Source organism: Pogoniulus pusillus, chromosome 3 (genome assembly GCF_015220805.1).
Source record: "Pogoniulus pusillus isolate bPogPus1 chromosome 3, bPogPus1.pri, whole genome shotgun sequence".
Taxonomy (NCBI): domain Eukaryota; kingdom Metazoa; phylum Chordata; class Aves; order Piciformes; family Lybiidae; genus Pogoniulus; species Pogoniulus pusillus.
In genome coordinates this window covers 14,256,004-14,281,084 of record NC_087266.1, presented here as the reverse complement: position 1 = coordinate 14,281,084, position 25,081 = coordinate 14,256,004, and the positions used below count along the sequence as shown (strand labels likewise).

Below are 25,081 nucleotides of genomic sequence, written 5' to 3'. Positions count from 1 at the left end.
CCAAGAGGTGAAAATGGAATTATGCCCTCATTTTGTGGACACAGTTCAGCTTTTTGTATTTTTCTTTTACAGGAAAAGCCAATATAAAACATATCTTACCATTGGAAAATATTGCCCCTTGTGGGAAAGATAGCTCATGACTATGCTCAGCCTTACAGGAATACATGGCTTTTGCTTGTCTGAAAGAAAAAATGGACAAGCTTGCAATAAATAAGATAACAATGAAAAATGCATAAAGAAATGAAATGAAAACCTGGGAAGTGTAAGAACAATCAGCTGCACAAATGCAAGACAATCATGACAAAGCAGTTCAGAGGAGCAGAATTGTAGTAGATAACTCCTCCAAGCTTACTGGAGTTATGAGTATGTACAGAAAAGAGACCACCATCCTACTTGAGGTTTAGAAGGAATACAATCTCTAACTTCCAAAATGATTCTTTGATTCCAGTTGAACTTATAATTGAAATGAGCAAATAGCTTGCAGAAAGTGACAAACTGCCACGAGACAATTGCACTGTGACCAAGTCACAGATTCATAGATTGACAGACTGCATTTGGTTGAAAAGGACCTTCAGAGGTCATCTCATCCAACCCCCATGCAGTGAGCAGGGCCATGAAAGGTCTGAAAACATGACTTTTGAGAAAATACAATTCATCAGTCTTACAGAAGAAAAATATTACAAAGGAGGCAATATGAGACAAAAAAGGAGTAATCTGTTCTCCAGGTTCACTGTAAAAAGGACATAAAGAGATTTGAATTGAAGGAGATTTAAACTGTCTTCGTTAAGCTTCAGTTTCAGTCACCCAAACATAGGCATCTATAAGAAGCCTGTGTTTAGCTCCACAGACACTCCAAATCTGGCTTCTGTCTGACTCTCCTTGACAGTGTCATGAATTAATGGATCCCCAGGTTCCACTGCCTGCGGTGAAACCTTCAACAAAGTACTTCCTCAAGCAATATGTGACATGAATACAAGAACAGGTAGTCAGCTAAATTGATGTCACTTAATCTGTAGCTGAAATGCAAAGAATTGAAGAATCTTCACATTTCAGAATTCCTATTACTAAAAACTCATTAAAGAAACAAAAAAGCCCTTTGATACAGCTTCTTGTACTATGATTCTGAAAAATACAAAATGAGTGACTGAACATGAAGATGGGCATTAGGAGGTGTCTCTAGATTTCTGCTCTTTATCTAATGCCTTGACTTTAATTTGTACACTCAAAGTGACCATTTTTTTCTGAGTTTGTTTACACCTATTGGAAACCTACATTATATCAAGTGAAGATGGATTTGTTCATTATTTCACCTTCTTATGATGCGATGGGGAATTACTGATTCAGCTCTCCTCCTAGTCAGGATTTATCTTAATGACCCAGTACATGACTTGTGCTGAAGTTTAACATTTTTTGCATACTTTTAGAGAGGGAATATACGCAAGTGACATCTAATCTATTTTGTCCTTCCTTCCCAAATAGTTAGATAATATATTGAGTCATCAATTAAATTTAAAACAGTGCCACATCATAAGCGTTGGCCTAAGAAGTTTATTTTGGTTTTGTACTGCTGATGGAGCCAATGCACTTCATCTTTGGAGTTCCACACCTCCCAGGGGAGATTAAGCAGGGATGGATTTCCTAAAGGAAGCAGAGACCATTCTTCTACCTTGGTGCCAGTCAGTACTAGAACACCATTCTTTCATCTGAACCTTTACAATGGTATGAGGGTGGATGTGCACATTCCAAAGTTTGCATGTGTGAGCTTTCCATTTTTTCTGAAGAAAAACTTCCCCTTCTGAAGCTGATTTATGACTAGACTAAATGGCATGGATTGCCTTCTTCTTGAGTGAGCAACTGACTCACCTCATGCTGAGATTTCCAGAGATGGTCAAGAACTTTGAGTTGTGCATGCAACATGTAAGGACATCTTATTTTCACGATACTTAAAACATTTTTAGCTCTTACTGCTGTCATTCTGGATACATCCTCACTGCTAACAATATCAGCACTGGATCTGTGTTTGTCCACTTCTCTTAAATACTAGCTTGCTTTCTGGCTGGTGTAGATTGCTCTGTTTAGCATTTTTCCAGGAAAACACCTTGGTGCCTACTCTTGTCATGAAGAACTTGCCATCTACAGTTGTCAAGACAGGTGTGACACTTCACTACACAGTAGATGGAAATTTATATACAATAGTTTGCATAATATACACAGAAACACACAGAGGAAGATCTATACGTGACTTTACTGAAGGTCACATATAACCTAGAATTGAATTCTTTAATCTCAAAATCGTTTTTCCTCAAAGTCACAGAATCACAGAATGCATCATGCTGTAAGGGAGCCTCAAAGGCCACCTTGTCTAATCCCTGCAGCGAACATTGCCAAATAGTTCAGGCCGTTCAGGGCTCCATTAAGACTGACCTTGATTATCTACAGAAATGAGGCCTCAACCACACCTACGGACCTGTTCCGCTGTTTAATCAGTCACATTGCAAAGATCTTTCTTATGCCCAACCTAAATCTACCCTTCTCCAGTTTAAAACCATTGCTCCTTGTCCTATTGCTGCAAGCCTTTCGAAACAGTCCCTCCCCAGCCTTCCTGTAGGTCCCCTTCAGATGTTGAAATGCAGCTATAAGGTCTTCCTGAGGCCTTCTGTTTTCCCAGCTGAACAGACCCAACTCTTGAGCCTGTCTTTGTAGGAGAGGTTCTCCAGCTCTCTGATCATCTTCATGGCCTTCCTTTGTATCCACTCCAGCAGGTCTATGTCCTTCTTGTGCTGGTGGCCCTATAGTGGACACAGTATTACAGGTGAGGCATCACCAGAGCAGAGTAGAATGGTCCTGTCTGCCCCTGGTTATTGCCTCCACACTCGATTACTTAGGTCCTTGTTTCAGTTATTACTCACTTCAACCTCATCCAGCTAGAAGCACGAACCATGAAAATGTCTTGTTGGTTCTTGGGCATTGTTTTGAGTGTGAATATGAAAACAGACATTCTTACTTATAGTGTTAATGCTGTCCTCCCTGCAAACAAGGCTGTTTGTTCAAAAGCACATCACCATCATCTATTATGGTTCTCCTAAGATGATGCTAATAATCTGAGAAGAGTGATTCAGGCTGTGTAGTGCAGAGAGAAAAATTAAAAAGCAACTAAAGAAAACAGTACTTAAATTTCCTAGAAGTTCCTTCTTTCCATGGCTTTATTTGATAGATTCCACGTGAAAAAGATGCAGTTTCTCTTTCCTTACTTTTTATTGTTTGTTTTGCCCACATAATGATAAACATATAACAGTCAAAAGGTTAGAACTTATCCCAACATGAATTATTTTGCTTGACTACATGCAGCCAGTAACAACTGAGGCCATTCAAATAATAATAACAACAACACCTCTAATAATAATGATTACCAATTTAAGCTTTCTAATCTTGAAATCTATGATCCTGCCCTCAAGACTTTTCAATCTCGTGAAACAAAGATAGAATCCAGAAGGAATGAATGAGGGTGAAAGCATGAATCTCTCTCAAATGACTCATCAGTTATTATCTTGCAAGGACAAGAAAGTTTTATAGACTCCTGGAAATGGAAGACTTACAGCCAAACTTGATTGAGTAGAAGACACTGGTCTGGACTGGGGAAGGCATTCTAAGTGTTTAAGGAAAAGCAAAATATAGCACGAAAATAAAAACAAAGAGTAACTAGGAAAGGATCATTCATCATATGGATGGAAGGGAAGCATGGGTCTGGAAGATCTTATACTGTTAGACTACTCCTGTTAAGTCCCAGCACAGCATCGAGAGAGCCTGCTTCCAAGGTAGAGCCATTTGTTGTCACCAACTCCTTTCCATTATTCTAAGTATTCTTTTCTAATTAAAATCATCCTTCTTATAATGCAACTTGACTTTCTGTGTAGTCCTAAATCAAATTCAAGAGAAGGTAGAGCATGGAACTATGTGTTAGCACATTTCTCTAGAGAAGCTACAACAAAGACACCTCAGGCCTTACCAAGTCTGCTACTTAACTGCAATATTTGTGAAAATGTTAAGACCTTCACCACTTTCAAGTGCATACCAAATTAACAATGGGGATTTCACAGTATCACAGTATCACCAAGGTTGGAAGAGACCTCACAGATCATCAAGTCCAACCCTTTACCACAGAGCCCAAGGCTAGACCATGGCACCAAGTGCCACATCCAACCTTGCCTTGAACTGCCCCAGGGACGACGACTCCACCACCTCCCCGGGCAGCCCATTCCAGTGCCCAATGACTCTCTCAGGGAAGAACTTTCTCCTCACCTCCAGCCTAAATTTCCCCTGGTGCAGCCTGAGGCTGTGTCCTCTCGTTCTGGAGCTGGCCACCTGAGAGAAGAGAGCAACCTCCCCCTGGCCACAACCACCCTTCAGGTAGTTGTAGACAGCAATAAGGTCACCCCTGAGCCTCCTCTTCTCCAGGCTAAACAATCCCAGCTCCCTCAGCTTCTCCTCATAGGGCTGTGCTCGAGGCCTCTCCCCAGCCTCGTCGCCCTTCTCTGGACACGCTCAAGCATCTCAGTGTCCTTCCTAAACTGGGGGGCCCAGAACTGAACGCAGTACTCGAGGTGTGGTCTAACCAGTGCAGAGTACAGGGGCAGAATGACCTCCCTGCTCCTGCTGACCACACCATTCCTGATGCAGGCCAGGATGCCACTGGCTCTCTTGGCTTAGTGTACACAGTAGTTTAATATTACAGTGAAGGAGAGGGATAAATGAGTCAGAAGGAAAGGACTGGGAAGACTGAGAATTCACAGTACCTGAAATTGGGAAAAGAGAACACAGGCTGGACAGGGCATAACATTTTTAGCCTTCCCTGACTTATCCTAAAACATGTGTTGTGGTCTCTCATTATCTTTCTCTTATATACTCAGGTATGTAAGGAGAAAAATAATTCATATCAAATAATGTCTTAGCATTAAAAACGAAAAAGGCTGTACACACACTTAGAGATATCACTTTACACAAGATCAGAAAGCAGGGCTGCAAAGACTACTTGGAAGAAGGAGTTAAGTAAGACTGGGCACCACTGTGGCAGTAAAGCATCAAGTGCAAAATTACCTGAGGGAATAAAGAAAACAGTATGAGACTGCAAAGGTACTTTTGCTTCATCTATTGTACAAATGATCACAACACCTAACAGATGCTTCAAGCAAAAGGGAAGCTACATAGATACTATTAATACATAAGTAAGCAGTAGCTTAACATTTCAAAACTAGCTATTTTAGCAGGGTAAGTTACCACAGGCACTGTCTTGACTTGACAATAACCAGACAGCTTAAAAATGGTTTCTTTGTCTTACTTTATGTCCTGTACATACTCATTAGGCAGCAGAGTTAGGGACCCATATGGCCTTTCTAATGGATGGATCAAGATGTAACTACGATGATTTCTACATACTTTGGAGCAAAAAACCCCAAGACTAACCTAAGGTTTTAAATCAGCTTTCATGTTCATAACACGGATTAGAGGTAAATAAAAGCTGTCTCTGAACTGCAAAGCTGTAGTCAGACTTAAGCAGCATTATAAGAACAGCTGAGCTACTTATTTCTTCCTCATTTTGCTTGCTGACCTCTCATTTTTCATTCTCCTTGTTACTTCTCAGAAAGGCTGAAGTAGAGGAGCTATTAAGCCTTTCAGCATTTTTGGCTTTGTTATCTGCTTTTCATATCCATTATCAAACTGCTACATTTTTCCTTTGTCAGATTTTTGCTTCTTATGTGCTTTTTATATACAGATACAGGTAGCACAGGCTCCGAGGGAACAAGAGGGGAGCCATACAAAATAAGAGAAGAAACAGTGCTGGAGGTGAAATGATGCAGGACTGGTGAAGCAGCCATCTCTCTTGGCTTAGAGCACTAAGGGCACTTAGGGCACCTGTTTCTTCATTTATATCTTTCTTCCTTAAACTGTTGCTCTGCTCTTTTCATACTCTCTTTGTGGCCACCTAACAGTTCCTGTACTACACAAAACAAAACCAGCCTTGGTTCCTATAAAGATGTTTCTCAAACAAAAAAGATCAGCTTTCTCTTTCTCTTATTCCACTACCACATATCTAAGCATACATTGGCATCTTCCTTTACAGCTGTGCTACTTTAGATTACTACTTTTGGATCTGGGGAATGAGTTTTTCTTTTTTGCCCCATTGCAGTAAAATCCTAGGAGTGAGTGAAGTGTTGGACAAAAACATATGTTCTTTCTCAAGGAATGTGAACTGCAAAGAGTGAGAAGAGAGACAGACTTCTTCACTCACCCATTTATTTGATTACCTGTTGTAGTCTATTGTAAGGAGGTCTGCAATGTGTAGAAGATACTGCTACCTAGACAAACGCTTTTCAGAACATTCTGAATTCATTTAAAGCAGAATGAATTCAATACACCAAATAAATGCAAACAATTGTAAAGAAAATGTAAATAATTCCTGCAGTGCAGTATCAAAATAGACACTGAGGCATGCAAGGTGAGGCAGGCAGAAATCGTGATCAACTTTATCCTGAACTTTCTAAAGCAGCTATTACTCAAGACCTGCCTATATGAGGAAATGACCATCCACTAGCACATTTTCTACCCTGCTTAAAGCATGTATGTACAAGCAGCTGTATGGAATAAGTACAGCATCTTCATTCTAATTGAAATCCTTTTACTTTACTCTTGTAAGCTGTGTCCTTAAGCAGATCACTAGCCTGAGTAATTCCCCATGGTGACAGAATAGCCAGATTGGCTGGCATTCACTACTGGATTTAGCTTTCTTTTGGAGAATGGATGAGTTTAATAAAGCATAAAAATTTGCATGCCACATGATGCTGTCCAAAAGACAAAGAACAAAGTTCCACCACTTCTATTTCAATCTTTGAAGCCAGCAAAACAGGAAGGATTTTCAAACTGTTAAAGAGTATAAAGCACTTACCGTCCTGAAGAAACTTGTTTTTGTGAACCAGCACTTTCAAACAACTGTGCTTTTGCAGCCACTCTGAAAACAAAAGCACCACCTGGCTTTACACTTCGCCATTACGTAAATACACAGAGTTGTTTCACTTGTAAACATCTAAAGACATGACAAATCTTTACAATTGTTTTAACTATTCACTTAGAGTAGCTGTAAATTCAAAAGCTGTCCCTGTCCAAGAGAGTTCTTCAGGGCATAACCCAACTGGGGCCACTAGACCTTCACGTGCTCTAGTGCCTTGCTAAGTGAGCAAGACAAATCTCAGCACCCTGTATTGAAAATTATATTAATGGCTGAGCTTTACTGTCTGTCACTGTCATGCTGGAACTCTGAGCAGTGCAGGATTGATTGCTTAAGTAAGATACAACAGTCAGTTAAATAACTGTAGTGATCACTTTCAGTTTAAAAAGTCAAGAGGCTGGATGGAGTCCTACAGTATTTGCAGAATTTCTTGGTGTTCTGCAAATCTGGAAATCACTTATTCATAGATACAGAGAAATAATGGGTTAAAATCGAGATTACAGCAAAGATTTTCTTACTATTAAGTCCATGCTAAAAACACTGAGGAACAAAGCTAACCCAAACCTCAGTGCATAAATGACAACCTCTATGGCTTTGAGCTATCCCTCTCTTAACATAAAAAGGCACCCAAAAAAACAGCTGTTAGAAATCAACTCTCTAACATGCAGCAAGACATTTTAGAGCAGAAATTTGTGTTTGTGTTTTCTCTTCTTTCCTCCAAATTTGGACACAAATAAAATGTTATGATCTTGATATAACAGCATAGACAGTAAGTGGCCTTAATGTTCCTTGAAACATTAAATTCCAGCAGAACAAGAGATAATAACACCAATCACTTTCTAAAGATAATATTTCTTTGCTACCGATCTTGACTGTAGTCTAATGAAGTCGATAAGACTCTTTCAACTGGCTTCAACAGATTTTGTGCTGTGTTTCCTTTGTTTACAATTTCAGTGAGGCTAGATAAAAGATTCACAAGTACAGAAATATTGAAATAAAGTATTCATGGAGGCTTTTTCGACTACTTATGTACTTCTCTGGAATTAGAGTAGACAATATTCAAACAACACAAATCTCTAAGGGCTTTGATGACTTACACAGATCCTGGTCTTTGATAGCCATTACTTGATGCGGTATCTAATCTTAATCTCCTGCACATTTTGGGAGGCAAATCAGGGTTTGGTGGAGCCTTTGGTGTATCCCTGGTATCTGTTGAAGATAAACTCTGTATAGATCCACTGCAGCTTTTGTTACCTAAGGAAAACAATCGCATTATAGGGAATATTAAAGCTAATCTGAACTTGTTTCACAACATGTGTAACATGCAAAGGTTTTGTTATTTTTGTATATGTTTTTTACTCCTTTTAAGAGGCAAGATAGGTAAAGAAAGTATTACTAAGAGCAAGAAGAAACAGCCTTTCAAAGAGAAAACCAGGAGAAAAAGACCAACAGCAAGAATGAAGAAATAATATCAAAATGTGAAAGGAAAAAAAATTGCATTGCACTTAAATGGCTAGATAATACCTTCACTACAAAAGGACAATAAAGCAAACATTCATAAAGTAGTACACTGCATGGAATTTAGAAAAAAGTCATGTTAGAAGGCATCTCCAGAAGTCATCTGATACAAATTCCTGCTCAAAGCAGTATCCACTACAAAATCACACTGCATTAATTTGGAAGAGGTAATATTTTAGTATCTACAGAAGCTTCATGCAGTTTACAAAATAATATTTGGGAATTAATGACCATGATTTGCCAAAACCAAATGCTACTGTAATATCATAAAAATCTAGAGCTGTGCAGACTTTATTGCATGAAAAAAGAAGTCTTTTTAATGAATGTAAGCCATAGTTGTATGTGTCCTTTAAACTGGCCTATCTGTGGATGGCTGTCTTGTTTGCACAGACATTCTGCAAGACAAGAACTGCATCTACTTCTGCAGTTCTTTATTCCCAAGAACCAGAGATGCTTAACAATACTTTTAAATTTGTCAAAATATAAAGAGAGGGCAAAATAAAAAAAAACAGCTTTTACACTGATGTCTGTTACACTGAAACAAGTGCTGATTGGTGTTCCTCAGGGAAACTACTTAACATTTCTGTTGGTGACATGGACAGCATGATCAAGTGAAGCCTCAGCAACTCCGCTGACAACACCAAGCTTTGTGGTGTGGTGAACAGGTTGGAGGGAAAAGATGCCATCCAGAGGGACTTTGACAGGCTTGAGGGGTGGGCCAGCACCAACCTCATGAGGTTCAACAAAGCCAAATGCAAGGTCCTGCACTTGGGTAGGAGCAATCTCAAGCACAAATGGAGGTTGGGTGGAGAATGAATAAAGAGCAGTCCTGAGGAGAAGGACTTGGAAGTATTGTGTGCTTGCAGCCCATAAATCCAACCAGATCCTGGACTGCCTCAAAAGAAGTGTGGCCAGCAGGTTGATGGAGGTGATTCTCCCTCTGTACTCTGCTCTGTGAGACCTCACCTGGAGTACTGTGTAGTGAGGGCAGAGAGGAGAGAACTTTCTTAAACTTCTGGGCTTTGCACATGTACTTGCATTACTTATACTATTGACAGCTCATCTGCAAACTCAGCACTTGCACTCAGTCCACTGAAGCTCACTGTTTCAGGGCTGACTGCTGATCTTCATAATCCCAAACACCATTTCAAAGATGTTTCTTCTGAAGTAATTTCCACATAGTTTTGAGTATAGTGCAGTATCGCCCCAAGTACTCACAGAGCTACAGCAAGGGTTCACAGGCACTCAGTGAACTCACCATTTAGCAGAACTACCTAAATTAAGAGGTCAGATTTTTAAGCTTCTCTGTCTTGTAAGGAGCCTTGCCTATAGACTTATTTGGAACAAAGGCTCATTTCAGGTGCTCTGAGGGTGTTCTTTGAAGACGCATCCTTCTCTGACTGAACATGAAGACTGGTGTCCTAAATTGCACACTGACATTGGATTTCTGAAGTTGAAAACCCGTGGCTGTTCTTGCAACTTATGCCCATATACAGTACCATTCAGCCATAAGCTTGTGTTCAAGCTAATCTTCCAGGATTGTATAACAAGCCATGCAAGCAGGGCAGAATGAAGCAGCCATTCCATCAGCAGGGTTTCAGACATGTGTTTCGTGACAGGGATTATCTTTTTATCCCATTTGCCCAGTCCTATCCCAACTAAGGGCACTGATTGTAGAAACCATTGCTAAAAAAACCCCAACCAAACCACCTTTCCTTCTGTCTCCTATTTCAGCCAATTTAAGAGATGCAGCTGTCTAAAACAAATGGAAAAAAAAGGCAAGGCATATCAACAGCAGCTGATAAAACTGTAGTTTCCTACATATGTTAAGCCTAGTGCTTTTCAAAATTAAATGTTAGCTTTGATCAGTACTGATCACCTTACAAGGATTCACTCCTTTGCCACAGTGATACATGACAGCTACCAACTCATTTAACAAACCAGCAATCTGTCTACCAGCAATTCCAGTGGCCTAGATGAGGGATAGCAGGGTAAAGAATACTTTAAAATCTGAGAAACACTGTTATCTTTTAAGCTGCTAAAACCATAGAAGTAGAAAACAACAGAAATATGTCACAAACAGCTTGAAAACTGAAAGAATATACAGTCAAAATTAAAAAACAAGCAAATAAACAAACAAAAAAGGATGAATGAATATTACTAGCTTTCAGACACAGCTCTTGTTTTTTGATGCATCACAGAAAGCAGTGATGTCCTACAAGATGCTGGAAATTACCTTCAGCTGATGGAATTGATCTAAGTGAAGATGCTGAAGACCTCTTCAGCCCAGACAGACTGTAAGAACTCTTTTTGGTCAGGTCTGTCGGTAGACAGGCACTCTCTGGTCCAGTGACAGAAGTTACACTTTGACAGTCTGACTCCACATCTGTTTTGGTTGCATCCTCCTTTGATGAAGATTCAGGACTTGTAGTCCAGAGGCCTGAACCCTTCTGGCCATTAGAAGAAGGAGGAGAAGCAATCCATGGAATTCCTCCTGATTTCTCCCTGGGCTGTGAGGACACACATTTGGCAGTGCTGTTCTGCTCAGAGGAGTGAGAAGAGAGAGATTCAATGCTGCCCATGGGAGTGCTGTCTGGACTACTGCTGTATGAGTCACCTTGGGAGGAGTGCAGGGAGAAACAGAAAAAAAAATTACATCTTCTAATCATGTACATTTCTCTCATGCCACCTTTATCTCTTTGTACCTTACTTGTAATCAAATTAATTCATCTGTGGTTTCAGAGGCAAATGATTCTTATGAAAAAAAAAACACTATTCATTTAAGTTTCCCATACAAGTCTATCTTTAACCTGGAAGAGTTGCTTTTCTTGTGGCAATTACTTTAGAGTTGATGAACATAATGTGCTACAGGCAAAGCTATACTACAGAGATGTTTGGATTTTAAAGGAATTGCCTGCAATACAAACAATCCTTAGAAAATGCAGTTATGATGCTGCAACATCTTTGTGGTGAGTATCTTTTCTGGATTTCAATGATAGGGCAAATGTTGTGGTGTCTTGTCACATTCATGTTCTTAAATGCACAATTTCACTGCCAGCAGGCACAAGAATTTTGATTACCAAGCAGTTGAGGATCTCTGCAGTCTCTGCAAGATCAGTCTCTAAGTTTATCTATAGATATTCTATTTTCTTACTTATCATACATTTAATGAAATATCTATCCTGCAGCTATCCTATTTACAGCTTCAATGTTGAACATTGGATGAATTTAACCTACACAGAAGTTTTTGTACAGGTATTGTTTTCTATAATCTTTTGCAACATTAAGTAGGTATATCCTAAAAAAATTGCTGATTGATATAAAGGTAGGAACACTCATCAGAACTGAGGAAGGCTGGCCTATAATACAGTGAAGGCTGAATTACTCTGAAGACTGAATTTGGTCTAGTGAGTATATATTGGTGTCTTGTAGGATTTCTCCCAAAAGCCAGGAGACAAAATTTACAGATTCCGCAGCAGCCATATCAGCATGATACTGCTGCTTTTGTCTCCAAATATTTCAATATCCTTGGCAATAAGTGACTATAACCACAGAAAATACTAGAGATAAGGTCACAAACATCAGTGTCTCCCATAGTGAGTAGATCTGACAACAGTAGTGCTGCTGGTGAAGTAGTGTGAAATATTCTGTCCACCGCTAGCCAAAATTTTGGTTGTGTCTCACCGTGCCCCACGACAAATCATTAGTCCCTTGAAAACTGCAAGATTGGCCAAAGCCCAGATTTTTCAGATGCATTTTCTATAATTTTCTATCATTGCCTATAATTTGGGACCTGTATGTCATTTTCTTATGCCATACAAATTCCTTCATTTCCTGCAATACAGTTAAGTGTCCATGGTTCACTTAAATGATGACTTAAAACCATCCAGTACTTCGGAAATGTCTATTACCAGAAGCCAGCACTCTCTCTCATGCCTGTCTCTGGCCATACCTAGAGATAGTTGGCAAGGAGACTATCTCTGCTTCTGCCTCAGCCTTTCAGGCACCAGCAAGATCTCAACTGGCACTTGTGCAAGTAAGTGCTGACCTTAAGCTAATCGACAAAGCACAAGTGGAGAGTTCTTGGATCAGATTTAGTTTACACCAAGCCACCAGCACTAGACTTGTGTCAGAATGGAGCTCGACTTTGCATACACTCTGCAAAATATTTGAACAGAAATGTCTCTTTTTTTATGCTAGCATACATTCATTGTAGTTACACAGAGAAAAATAGCTGAAACTTGTCCCTTCTGTCCTATGGTTAATGCAAGTAATGGTTCTCCGCAACTTCTAGCTTGAGAGCCCTCACCCTCACTGGCAGTTGAGGGTTTAAACATTCACTGAAGGAATCATGTAACTAAAATCTATGGAAAATGCAGCACATGTTCCAAGGATATACTCAGAATATATACCCTAACATTACATGCTTAAGAATTACTACAGATCGCAAGAACAGCTGCACCTTAACTGTGGATTTATTTACTGTACCGGTTTCATTTAAGTCTCCTTCAGGAATCGAGGGACACAGAAGTCTTTCTGGAAGTCTGGTGCAGCAGTGAAACTGTTAGCAATCAAATCCTTGCTAAAGTTTCAATACTTCTAACTGGTACAGCCAGTAAGCAAAGAAATGATGGTCCACAAGATGAAACTGAATGAAGTTAACCTTTTTCTCTTGAGAATAGCAGGTCTGGTTCTATTCCAGAAAAGCTAACCTTTCAGTGGTTCTGGCAACCTTGGCAGTGGCTGACTTTGAACCAATGAACACAGTTTCATGTATTTGGAGAAAAAAAAAGTAATGTTTCTTGAGCTCCTGACCTTGATTAAATTACATTTATTACAGGAGAGAAAAGACTCTATTTACAGTTTCCCAACCTTACTAATCATCTTACAATCAAATGAGATGAACTTCATATGATGAACTTCTGAGTTTAAAAGCACACTCATTTTTCAACGCCGTATGCAATACAAGACCTGCCTAAAAGCAAACATCCTTCCTTATCTGAGAGAAGCAAGGAGTGCGGTCATTTAAACGTGCCTGTAATTCAGAGGTCAGAAAGCTGATGAAACCCCATTTGCTAGGCTTATACAATGACTGGAATACAACAGCTACTACATGTTATTTGAGAAAGTTAAAAGACAACATAAAAAGGGAAATAGCCAGCCAACAAGGGCAAACTTACTGTCAGGATCTGCCAGGCATGGTGTGTATCTTCCTTTGGGTTTACGTGAACCTGTAGAGAGACAGATTGCTCTCGTCCTCCTTGAACTTGATCGGGACTGAGGTTGGGGAAGAGGAATGTTGGGGTCTGGTGCAGTGTGGAATATCTGTAGGATTTGAAAAGAAGGGGGAAAAATGACATAAACAACAGAGGTACCCTTACAGTTACTTTATCAATCCATTTGTTTTCCACATCACTGCACCTGAAATTAATCCTGTAATAGTATCACACATTACAAAAGAGTAAATTCACAGATTATAAGCTTTTCTCTGATTTCTTTTTACATTTCAGGAATCACAGTATTGTGATGCACTTAAAATGTATACTAATTATATAAAAATAGTACTTTACTTTTCCAGCCCTTAACATTCTAAATTGGTAAACACAGAATAGGCACTTATTAGTAACTCATGCCCAAGAAGTCAGAGTTTAAAAAATATTACGAAGAAAAGGATTTTTTTCCTCTGTGTTTCTATGAAAGCTATTGTTGGTCACAGAAATGTGTCATAGTCATAACTTACAAACAATCCAGTTTGTACTTCAGAAAACCACTTCAATTGTACTTCAATTTTGTACTTCATTGCTGCAAAAAGCCCTCAAATTTGTCTCTTCTCCCAGGCAACCAACAACAGAACAAGGGGACACAGTCTCAAGTTGTGCCAGGGGAAGTATAGGCTGGATGTTAGGAGGAAGTTCTTGCCAGAGAGAGTGATTTGCCATTGGAATGGGCTGCCCAGGGAGGTGGTGGAGTCAGCGTCCCTGGAGGTCTTCAAGAAAAGACTGGATGAGGCATTTAGTGCCATGGTCTAGTTGACTGGATAGGGCTGGGTGCTAGGTTGGACTGGATGCTCTTGGAGGTATCTTCCAACCTGGTTGATTCTATGAAAGGTATCTGACTACTGTAATCTGACACAGGTACACATGAAGTTTTAAAGAACTCCTTAAGGATGTTTGGCAAGCCTGCTAACAATGCTAGTGCAAGGTAGAAGATCCATTAGTTTGTTTAAATTTCATTTGTACCACCTGTTCTACAATATCCAAGGCAAAATCTTGAAAGACACTAAGAGCTTTCTTGGATACATTCAGTAAAAATGATAACTGCCTTGGAGGATGACCAAAGCAAAAAAAAAAAACCCACCCAACCAACAGATTTGTAGATTTTAATTCCAGATCTTCTTTCTCACTTATATCTTCTCGTGCATACTGCAAACTCTACTGAGTACCTCTTATGATAGTCTGTTTAAGGAAGTGGAACTAGTTTTACAGGGAAAGATTGACTGAATGAACTGGAAGTGTCCAGTTCCCATAGGGCCAAGCGTTTTAAGTTAAATACCATGCAATGCCCAAGTAAGGACTTCTGGGCCCTCTACCGACAGGGCACTCCTGGAAGAGAATGAAGCAAACAAAGAAAAGATACATGCTCGTCATTCACATCAGTGGAAGAAAGCATGTATACTTCCACAGCAGCAGCTATTTCAGTGGACCTCTGGAGATGCTCTTAGACTACACACACTGTCAGGTATTAGTGAGCAGGACATCAATACAAAACATGTCTGTACTCAGAGACAGCAAGGGTGATTTGGTTGTGCAGCCATGTCTTTGTTCTGAATAAGCTTGTCATTTTCTGCAGGCTGAATTCAGTGCTGGAAATATTTAATATATATGTTTTTGAGTTACACTCAAGGAGGCTATTGGAATGCCTGTGAAATATAACTGATGATATCAAGCAGTTCTGTCAGCCTTACTGATCAACCAGTGCAGGGGATCACGGTATTGGCTGAGAATTGCCCCTTATCTGAGTAACTTGGAACAGAAGAAACTCAAAGTTTTTTCACTTTGCTTTTTTAGCCACCAGAGAAGATGAGATATATCAGCAAAAGATCTCCAAAATAAAGTTTGGTTTGATGATGGAGTAAAGGATGTCTTGACTGTTCTGCTGAGTTCTGAAATAAAATAATATCCAGGGAATCTTTGTACTGAAGATTCTATCTGCAACTGTAGTGGCTGGAAATAGATTTCATAAATTCTCTTCCTCCAGCCCTAAAAGAGTTCTTATTCAGTATTCCAGGAAAGAGTTTTGAGATGGATCTTTGCTGTCGTTGGTGTCTTTGGGGAAACAAATAAATAAATCAGGAACTCAGCAATAACTTTCTTCAAAGGAAAATGAGTACCTAGAGAAGTCTGTATGTGCCAGAGCATTCAAGAACTTGTAAACCACAAAGATGTGATGGGCTTAAAACCTGTAACTACAAATAAAACCTTATCTAAGTTACATTATTTTCCCTTTTGCTTTTTTATTTTTCATCTAGTATCTATACAAATTAAAAATTACATACTGCACAGAAATGGGGTATTCTGCTGGGGATCTACACTGATGCTTGTCATGAAAAGAGAAAATGAAGGATAGTTAGGGTTTCATGATGTTAGGAGAGACATCTCCATTGTGCAGCTGGCATATCCCTGAAGGACAGCGATAGTCAGAAAGGCTATTCACCCAGAGTGAGCCTTCATACACTGCTAGTATGAAAGAGATGGAGGAGGTGGGAGCAGTTTCTAGATAAAAGAAAGATACAGTAAGCTCAGAGCAAGTCCTTCAAAGTATGGGAGGCTATGCCTTGGATGTGTACCTTGCACTGCTACAAAAGACTTGCTAGCAATACAGATTCATAGGATTGAGTGGGAAGAAGGTATTTCTATCAATGACCCTCTACAAGTGCTAGGTCACTTAAGAACTTGATGAGGGCAATGAAAATGAGAGCTTGGTTTCACTTCATCACAAAACAGTCAGATGATGTCTTTCTACCTTTTCATAATGCTCTATCAGAATTTCAACGACGATATTCTGAAACTTAATGTTCATCATAGCAGCCACGGTTTCTTCTTGGGCTCTCATCAGAGTTGGTCCAAAGATAACACCAAGGTTGGATACAGTCATTAGGTTTTGCTGACTGTGTAATGACACCCTTTAAATGAACACAAACAATATGCAATTACATTGTTGCGCAAAACTACAACTTCAACAAGTAAAAAAAACTGTTAAGACTACTACTTCAACAAGATACCAAGTTCATCTCTCTCCTTTAAAAACATTTTAAAAACTTCAGTTCCTAGAGTCAAGATACAATACAGTACAATCAATATATTTCCATTAAGGCTCCCAGCCTGCAATAATTTCATGGATATTAAACATGTTTTCCTGGAGTATTTAACTGACATAACTGACAGAGAAATGTAACCATTTTTGACGTTCTCCACACAGAGATCCAGCCTGTCTAAAATTGAGGAGTTTCAGTGTGCCCAGGTGGCCAAGAGAGCCAAGGGCATCCTGGCCTGGATCAGGAACAGTGTCCCCAGCAGGACAAGGGAGGATATTCTTCCCCATAATCAGCACTGGTCAGGCCACACCTTGAGTACTGTGTCCAGTTCTGGGCCCCTCAATTCAAGAGAGATGTTGAGGTGCTGGAACATGTCCAGAGAAGGATGACAAAGCTGGTGAGGGGCCTGGAACACAAACCCTATGAGGAGAGGCTGAGGGAGCTGGGGTTGTTTAGCCTGGAGAAGAGGAGGCTCAGGAGGGACCTCATTGCTGTCTACAACTACCTGAAGGGAGGTTGTAGCCAGGTGGGGGTTGGCCTCTTCTCCCAGACAACCAGCAACAGAACAAGGGGACACAGTCTCAAGTTGTGCCACAGGAGGTCTAGGCTGGATGTTAGGAAGAAGTTCTTCACAGAGAGAGTGATTTGCCATTGGAATGGGCTGCCCAGGGAGGTGGTGGAGGCACCGTCCCTGGAGGTGTTCAAGAAAGGACTGGATCAGGCACTTAGTGCCATGGTCTAGTTAACTGGCTAGGGCTGGGTGCCTTGGAGGTCTCTTCCAACCTGGTTGATTCTATGATACTGTGATTATACAGGAACTTAAATATTTGTTGTAAATTTGGCTGAAAATACTGAGATAATGGAGGTCAACCATATGCTTTAGCTTTCACGTAAAGGAAACAAGCTTTATCAGGGAAAATGCCTAAATTGCAATATTAATTAATATGCTGGAAACCAGGATCAGTGAAATCATTGTTTATGTGGTACAGGTAACATTAGACAATCATAATGATATAATTTGGCTCTAAAATCTATTAGCCTTTTTCTTCTGTATATTCTGTACCTTTTCTGTCATTTTTTTTCTTAATATAGAATTCAGAAACTGTTTTCCCAATAATTTGGAATCAAATAGTAAAAGACATCAATCAGTAATTCTTGGTATTCCTTTTCTCTCTTTATAAGACTTGCCAAATAAAAATGGTATAATCATAAATCCTTCTAAATAGCTGCCAGTTAGTAGTTGCCCTATTGCCTTATATCTCATAAATATCCTGCCATGGAAAAATGTTATAAATGCTTTGATGTTTAATTTTACTGAATCTACCACACTGAAATAGTTGAGGCACTTTTTCTCTTCCTTCTCACTGCTATCTGCTACCATTGTCCAGCTCAGCATTTTTCATTTCCTGTATAATTAAAATAACATTTTTAAAATTACAAAACAGTAAAATCTATAAAAGACTGGAGGACTAGCAGAGAGGAGCAAATTTTACCTTCTGCTTTCCTCTGAAAGCCTTCATCAATCAAGTTTATGAACACATTTGCTATGTTTTCCTTCCAATAATATTCTCAGATAGCTTTGTTTGTTCTTAAAATGTTACACAAACCTTAGGAAAAAGATCTGTCTGATGTCAGAGTTTGGTAGCAAATAAAGCAAATACTGTCCCCTAACAAAGATTAGAATGGCAGCGACAAAAACACAGAGAGATTTTCCCAAGGCTACTGCAGATTTTGGTTTGAATCAGGATCAAACCCACGTCTGGACTCACACATTACCTTTCTCCACCTCACTGTTGAGTAAGCATTAATGATAGACAGAATTTGTCGAACTGCAGAATTATCTTGGTCTAAAGGTATCACACAGTATCACAGTATCACAGTATCATCAGGGTTGGAAGAGACCTCACAGATCATCAAGTCCAACCCTTTACCACAGAGCTCAAGGCTAGACCATGGCACCAAGTGCCACGTCCAATCCTGCCTTGAACAGCTCCAGGGACAGCGACTCCACCACCTCCCCGGGCAGCCCATTCCAGTGTCCAATGACTCTCTCAGGGAAGAACTTTCTCCTCACCTCAAGCCTAAATTTCCCCTGGCACAGCTTGAGGCTGTGTCCTCTTGTTCTGATGCTGGCCACCTGAGAGAAGACAGCAACCTCCCCCTGGCCACAACCACCCCTCAGGTAGTTGTAGACAGCAATAAGGTCACCCCTGAGCCTCCTCTTCTCCAGGCTAAACAATCCCAGCTCCCTCAGCCTCTCCTCGTAGGGCTGTGCTCAAGGCCTCTCACCAGCCTCGTCGCCCTTCTCTGGACATGCTCAAGCATCTGAATGTCCCTCCTAAACTGGGGGGCCCAGAACTGAACACAGGACTCAAGGTGAGACAGACTGCACAATTACTTCTGCAGTGAAATAATATTCCCCTCATATTTGGAACAGGAATGATTTAGCACCTCATTTACACCAAGAAACAAGAGAAATGAAATGTGTGAAAGGGGTTTATAATGGAGACATGACCATAAACTACAGGAAAAGTAAATCCCTATGTTCTTACATGTTTCTTAGGTTGCTTCATTAGGTTTTGTCAAAAAACTTGCCAAAATGTTATTTCAGAGAGAGACACTGTCAGAGATGGTTATTTGGAAGCCAGGTCATGAAAATAAATACCTTGTTAAAGGACATTTTTAGCCAATTATCTTAACCTAATTTTTTCTGTAACACATTTTATGTTTGGGTTAGGTGAGTAAAGGGGTGTTTGGGAAGCCTAATGGTATTTTAATGAAAATAGAACTTTGATTCACTCAGATGTAGGTTTGTTAGAAAAACCTAAAAGCCCCCTCCCTCTTTGCAGTGTTACTCTGCTTTGTGCTGCACAGCAACCGTTAAGGTCTCTTACATAAATATTAGAGTCTTATAGCATAAGAGATAAAGTAGTGTTTGTCCTGTGTTTGGGTTTCCTTGGTTACAAATTTGGCAGCTTGGTTAATAAAAGGAATGGTGAATTCAATAACACTGTAATCAGAAAGGATTCTCTACAAAGGATTTCAAAGGTTCAATTTCTAGCAAAAGAGGAATAAACCCAGGCCTGTAAATGGATCAATTTGATAGGTGCTTTCTTCTGACTTAGTCCTACTCTTGCTGGGCTACTGAACAAATACAGGCCAAGGTAATTATGTGTTTCAGGTTAGCTGTAAGGTATTCATTAAAGTGCAGTCACTTTCTCCTCAAAATCCTTTCTTTGATATATCATCAGATTGCAGACTTTTGACTACCTTAGGAATGCATGGTGCTACTAAATCATATCAGAGAATGATTTATTCTTTAAAGCAGACAGATAATTTGACTAGGAAGGTTTCAAAGCAAACAAAAAAAAGTGAAAATAACACCAAATTTGCCATGTTTGCCTGACTGTTGGGTATATACTCATGCAGTACTACCTCTCCGCAGGAGAGTGCTTTTCAGGATTTGGAGGTTTTGTTTATTTGCTTGTTTATAGTATGAGGTACATCCCACAACATCTAGATCATACTTAATTTTACACAGTGACACAAAAGTCAATGTAGTCAGAGAGGTAAAAGCATTAACATCTAAACCAAGAAAAAATAATATTATCCTTATCTTGTAATTCATACTTAATGGTATAGTATTTTCACCTAGATGAAAAAGCATACATAAAGGAACTGAACAGCTAAAAGAAATATAAGGAAAGGTTGTGCAATTTGAAATTGGATTTGAAGCAAAAGACTGAAGAACCAAGAGGCTGGTTGTTCTTCCAATTTTTTATTTTCCCATTTTCATAAAATTAGGCACTTTATCTGCCACTTCTTCCTTGAAAAATCTCCACACAGTGGCAGAAATAAGATGAGGAAGGAATTCATACACTCAAGAGTCTAATTTTGAGTTCAGTCTCATTAGGACTGTTAGCATAAACAACAGCTGGCAAATTATATTAGAAGTTAGAAGGGGTGAAATGAACATTGGAAAGAAAACAACTGAAAGTTTTCAGTGTAACATGATAAGTTTACATTTATCAGAAATGAGAATCACATCAAAGATAGAGGGAAAGATTACATCAAGGTTGGGAGATCTCGCTTGAGTCCTGTTGAGGCTGAGGAACCTGGGACTTTTTGGTCTTGTGAAGAGAAGACTGAGAGGGGATTTAACCAATGTTTATAAATATCTGAGGGCTGGGGGTCAAGAGGGAGGGGACAAACTCTTCTCAGTTGTGCCCTGTGATGGGACAAAGGGCAACAGGTAAAAAAACAAAACAAACTTACAGCATGGGAAGTTCCACCTCAACATGAGGAAGAACTTCTTTATTGTGAGGGTCACAGGGCACTGGAACAGGCTGCCCAGCGAGGTTGTAGAGTCTCCTTCTCCAGAGACTATCAAGACTGGATGAGGCATTTAGTGCCATGGTCTAGTTGACTGGATAAATTTGGACTGGATGATCTTGGAGGTCCCTTCCAACCTGGTTGAGTCTATAATTCTAAGAACTAAACAAGGGAATACTGCAAGCATGCTTTGCTTAGGAAATACATCTGAGGTCACACTGAGAATAAAGAGTGCAGGAAAAGAAATGCTTGCCTGTGACTAATTTTGCCTACAAATAAATCAGTTCATATGCATATATATTTCTATTTTGGGGGACCACAGACTAGCAGCTTTTCCTAAATCATTAATTCCTCATTAAATATTTTAACTATTTAGGAGGATATAAAGCAGTAAAATATATTATTTTTACCTAGTCAAACAACTCTGTAAGGAAAATTATGGAACTTGCTTTCATCTGCTTCTCTGGGTTACCCCATGTATAATGAAATACAAGGTCTGCCAAATCAGTTTTTGCAATGGAAGCACTAGTTAGTTCTTCAAGGGATAATGACATCAAGGGCTAAAAACATTTAACTAGGGCAAAATAATTTCCTAACAAAGAAATTTTTTACATTCTCAAATCTGAAAGAGGAAGCAAAGTGGCATGAGATACCACTGTAGACAGCTTGCTGAAAGCTGTGGCTCAAGCCATGATCAAAAAAACCCAAAATAGGTGGAACATAATGAACAGCATGAAAACAATATGGACTCCTCTCTTACGCCTTCTAGATATCTCAGTCGTGTGGGCCTTATCTGAGTAACTGCTGCATTAGTATTTATATTCCCAGATGATTAACAAATGTGCTATACAGCAAAGAGCATCCTAAATCAGACAGGATACATATGAAAAAGTATTCAGCAAACACCAGTAAAAACTGATCAGAGATTTACTAAAACTAATGTTTGATGCATAAAGTGGATAAATTATCATGTAAAATAATGGTATGTAATTGTAGCTAGTGATATTGAGGGACATAAGAGAATAAAAACTTGTCTTTTTTGTCTCACAGTATGTGCAAAATAAAATTCAGTGAAGATAAAAAGTCACCACTCAGAGAAATGCACTCAAAGAAAGTCATGACACAAGAAATGCAAAATCTTTTCTATCTCACAGTTAACACTCAGAGAAGCTGATGAAACAAGGTTGACTCAAAAATAGGTTTGGACATTTATAGGTATATTCAATTTCAAATAAAAATACTTCCAGCTACTGTTCTGAAATGATACTGCATTGCAGAGTTCACAGAAAAGCAAGAGCAAACATTAGGGATGAATATAATCACGTTTGTCTACTCTCCATTTCTGAAATGGTGTGGGACCTCAAGTCAGATTCAAACCAGCATTTTCTATCCGCCTTAGCATAGTCTTAGATGTTTTTCATTTGTGATTAGTAACAATGCCTGTAGTAAGTAGAAACATGAACAAACATGTTTAGTCTGGACGGAAGGAGACTCAGAGCAGACCTTCTCTCTCTTTATGACTACCTGAAAGGAGGTTGTAGTAGAGCACGGGGTTGATCTCTTCTCCCGAGTAACAAGTGACAGAGTGAGAGGAAATAGATTCAAAGTGTGCCAGAGGAGAATTGGATATTAGGAAAATTTCTTCACTGGAAGAGTGATCAGGCACTGGAACAGGCCTCAGGGATATGGCAGAATTGCAGCCCCTGGAAATGTTAAAAAATATGATGCTGTGGCAATTAGGGACGTTTTGGTGGAGCACCTGGCAGTGTTAGGTTAATGGCTGGACTTGATTATCTTGATGATCTTGGAGGTATTTCCCAATCTTAATGCTTCTATGAAAACATTGAGTGGGTTTATTTTATAAACATAGTTGGTCATCTTGGAGACTCCTTATGGTGTTATTTGTCTACGGTGAATATTTTTTACCTCTCTTCAGAACATAATTTTAGAAATCAAAAGTAATTTCAAGTGGCATTTCAGCACAGAAAATGCATTAAGCAACACTGAGAAATTTAAAGCAGAAATGGTCACATCTTGAAATAATACCAACGAGAAAGATAAACAATAATTACTTGACCAAGTGCTTGATAAGGATGTCCAGCATCTCTCTGTTCTTCTCTGGTAACTTATGCACTAGTGCATGCACTGCTTCGACTCTGTAGTTCTGATCATCTGACTCTGTTAAAGAGAAAACAAACAGGGCTGATCTATTAGAGCATGAGTGAAGATACAACTACAAATGCCACCAATGTATGCTAATATACACACAGATTACAAGAAACCAAATGCAATTACCCTTTCAAATGATGAGGACAATTTGATTATCTTTATTACAATATTTTGAATTCTGCATTTCAAGTAACTTGCCAAAAGAAGTTACTACTGGTAAGAGAACCAGCAAAATTAGTGACCCGGCAATGCTGACTCAATGTATTGCTTCAGTGATATTCAAGATTGATTTCTTAGTTACTTAAAAGATCTAAAATTCTTCAGTGTCTTTTATTTGTATCAAGGCAAGAGGAAACAACTTCAAATTCTAAACTGGAGTTGTTATAAAACCCATCTTAGTATCTCTGTAAACAACTACTCCTTTTGTGAAAAGCTGATAATTATCAACCCTCCCATTTCTCAAGGCAGACTGGAAAAATAAAGGTTTCTGGTGAGAGGGATGAATGCTGCAAACTATGTATCAGCCTATAAAAAACATATAAATCAAGGGTCAAAAGTTCAGGCACAAGGTAGTCATACAGAACCTCTAAAAAGATCAAAACAAACCACTAAACAGCTTCACCTAGCATGACTTCTCTGTTTTGAAGACTTTGATGGGGCACTGTGCTGTCACATACAGTGACGAGGAAGAACTTGGATCCAGGCCTGGATCACTGAATAACAGACCAAGGAGATTAAGGGCTAGAAACAATATTACTTTTATGAAAGTGTATTTATTGCTTTACTTACTAACAGCAACAATGAAATCTTTGTGCAGCTTGAAAGTCATCAGTGGTTCTGAAAGACACCTGGTTGTAAAAAAAGTTTAAATGTTTTTAGGAAGGAAACTTTAAGAATGAAATGTTTTAAAAAGCATTATTCAAAGTCCATTTTAACATTTTATGGATATGATTGTGAGAGCTCTCAATGCCCACACTGTGTGTATTAGTATGTCCCAGGAAACAAAATGCAGTGATGGCTGATTACAAGTAGTACATAGCTTAAAAATCTCTGAGTTGAATCTGGTCTCACCATGGAAATTAGAAAGCGAAATACTGTTGGCTCTGAACTCAGTGTAGAGGCTCATTGTTTTATGGCTTCCACACTGCAGAACAGGTATAAATACAGCTGCAGAACATAGTTCAGTGGGCTGCAGAAGCAACCCTTTGCCCGAGAAAGGCAAAAACATGATGAAACTTGTGACCGAAATTCTTATCTGAGAGACAATAGAAGAGTCATCTTCTGAAAGCCTTGTAGAATCATTGAATTGTCAGGATTGGAAGGGACCTCAAGGATCATCTAGCTCAAATTCCCCTACCATGGACAGGGACATCTCACACTAGATCAGGTTGCTCAGAGTGCCACGCAGACCGACCTTAAATACTTCCAGGGATGGGGCTTCTACTACCTCCTCAGACAACCTGTTCCAGTGTTTCACCACCGTCATGGTGAAGAACTTCTTAACATCCAATCTGAATCTACCCACTCTAGTTTTGCTCCATCCCTCCTAGTCCTATCACTACCTGACATCCTAAAACGTCCCTCACCATCTTTCTTGTAGGCCCCCTTAAGATACTGTAAGGCCACAATAAGGTCTCTTTGGAGCCTTCTCCTCTCCATACTGAACAGCTTCAACTCTCCGACTGTCTCCAGATAAACACAGACACACAGCTCCTGATAGCTCACATTTTATTTTCACATGCACAGTA

General features: G+C 39.4%; 1 protein-coding gene across 1 annotated transcript in view; it reads right to left on the bottom strand.

Annotated features, from left to right (window-relative positions):
* The window catches only part of ARHGAP42 (Rho GTPase activating protein 42), a 186,740-nt gene that overhangs the window by 1,364 nt on the left and 160,295 nt on the right, over positions 1-25,081 (bottom strand). Inside the window, exons 16-23 of the mRNA XM_064170456.1 lie at positions 24,123-24,181; positions 23,237-23,342; positions 16,541-16,700; positions 13,699-13,843; positions 10,755-11,135; positions 8,098-8,254; positions 6,941-7,003; positions 100-179 (exon numbers count right to left, since the gene is read on the bottom strand). Coding sequence (XP_064026526.1) covers positions 100-179; positions 6,941-7,003; positions 8,098-8,254; positions 10,755-11,135; positions 13,699-13,843; positions 16,541-16,700; positions 23,237-23,342; positions 24,123-24,181 — 1,151 coding nt within the window. The remainder of the gene's footprint in view (positions 1-99; positions 180-6,940; positions 7,004-8,097; positions 8,255-10,754; positions 11,136-13,698; positions 13,844-16,540; positions 16,701-23,236; positions 23,343-24,122; positions 24,182-25,081) is intronic.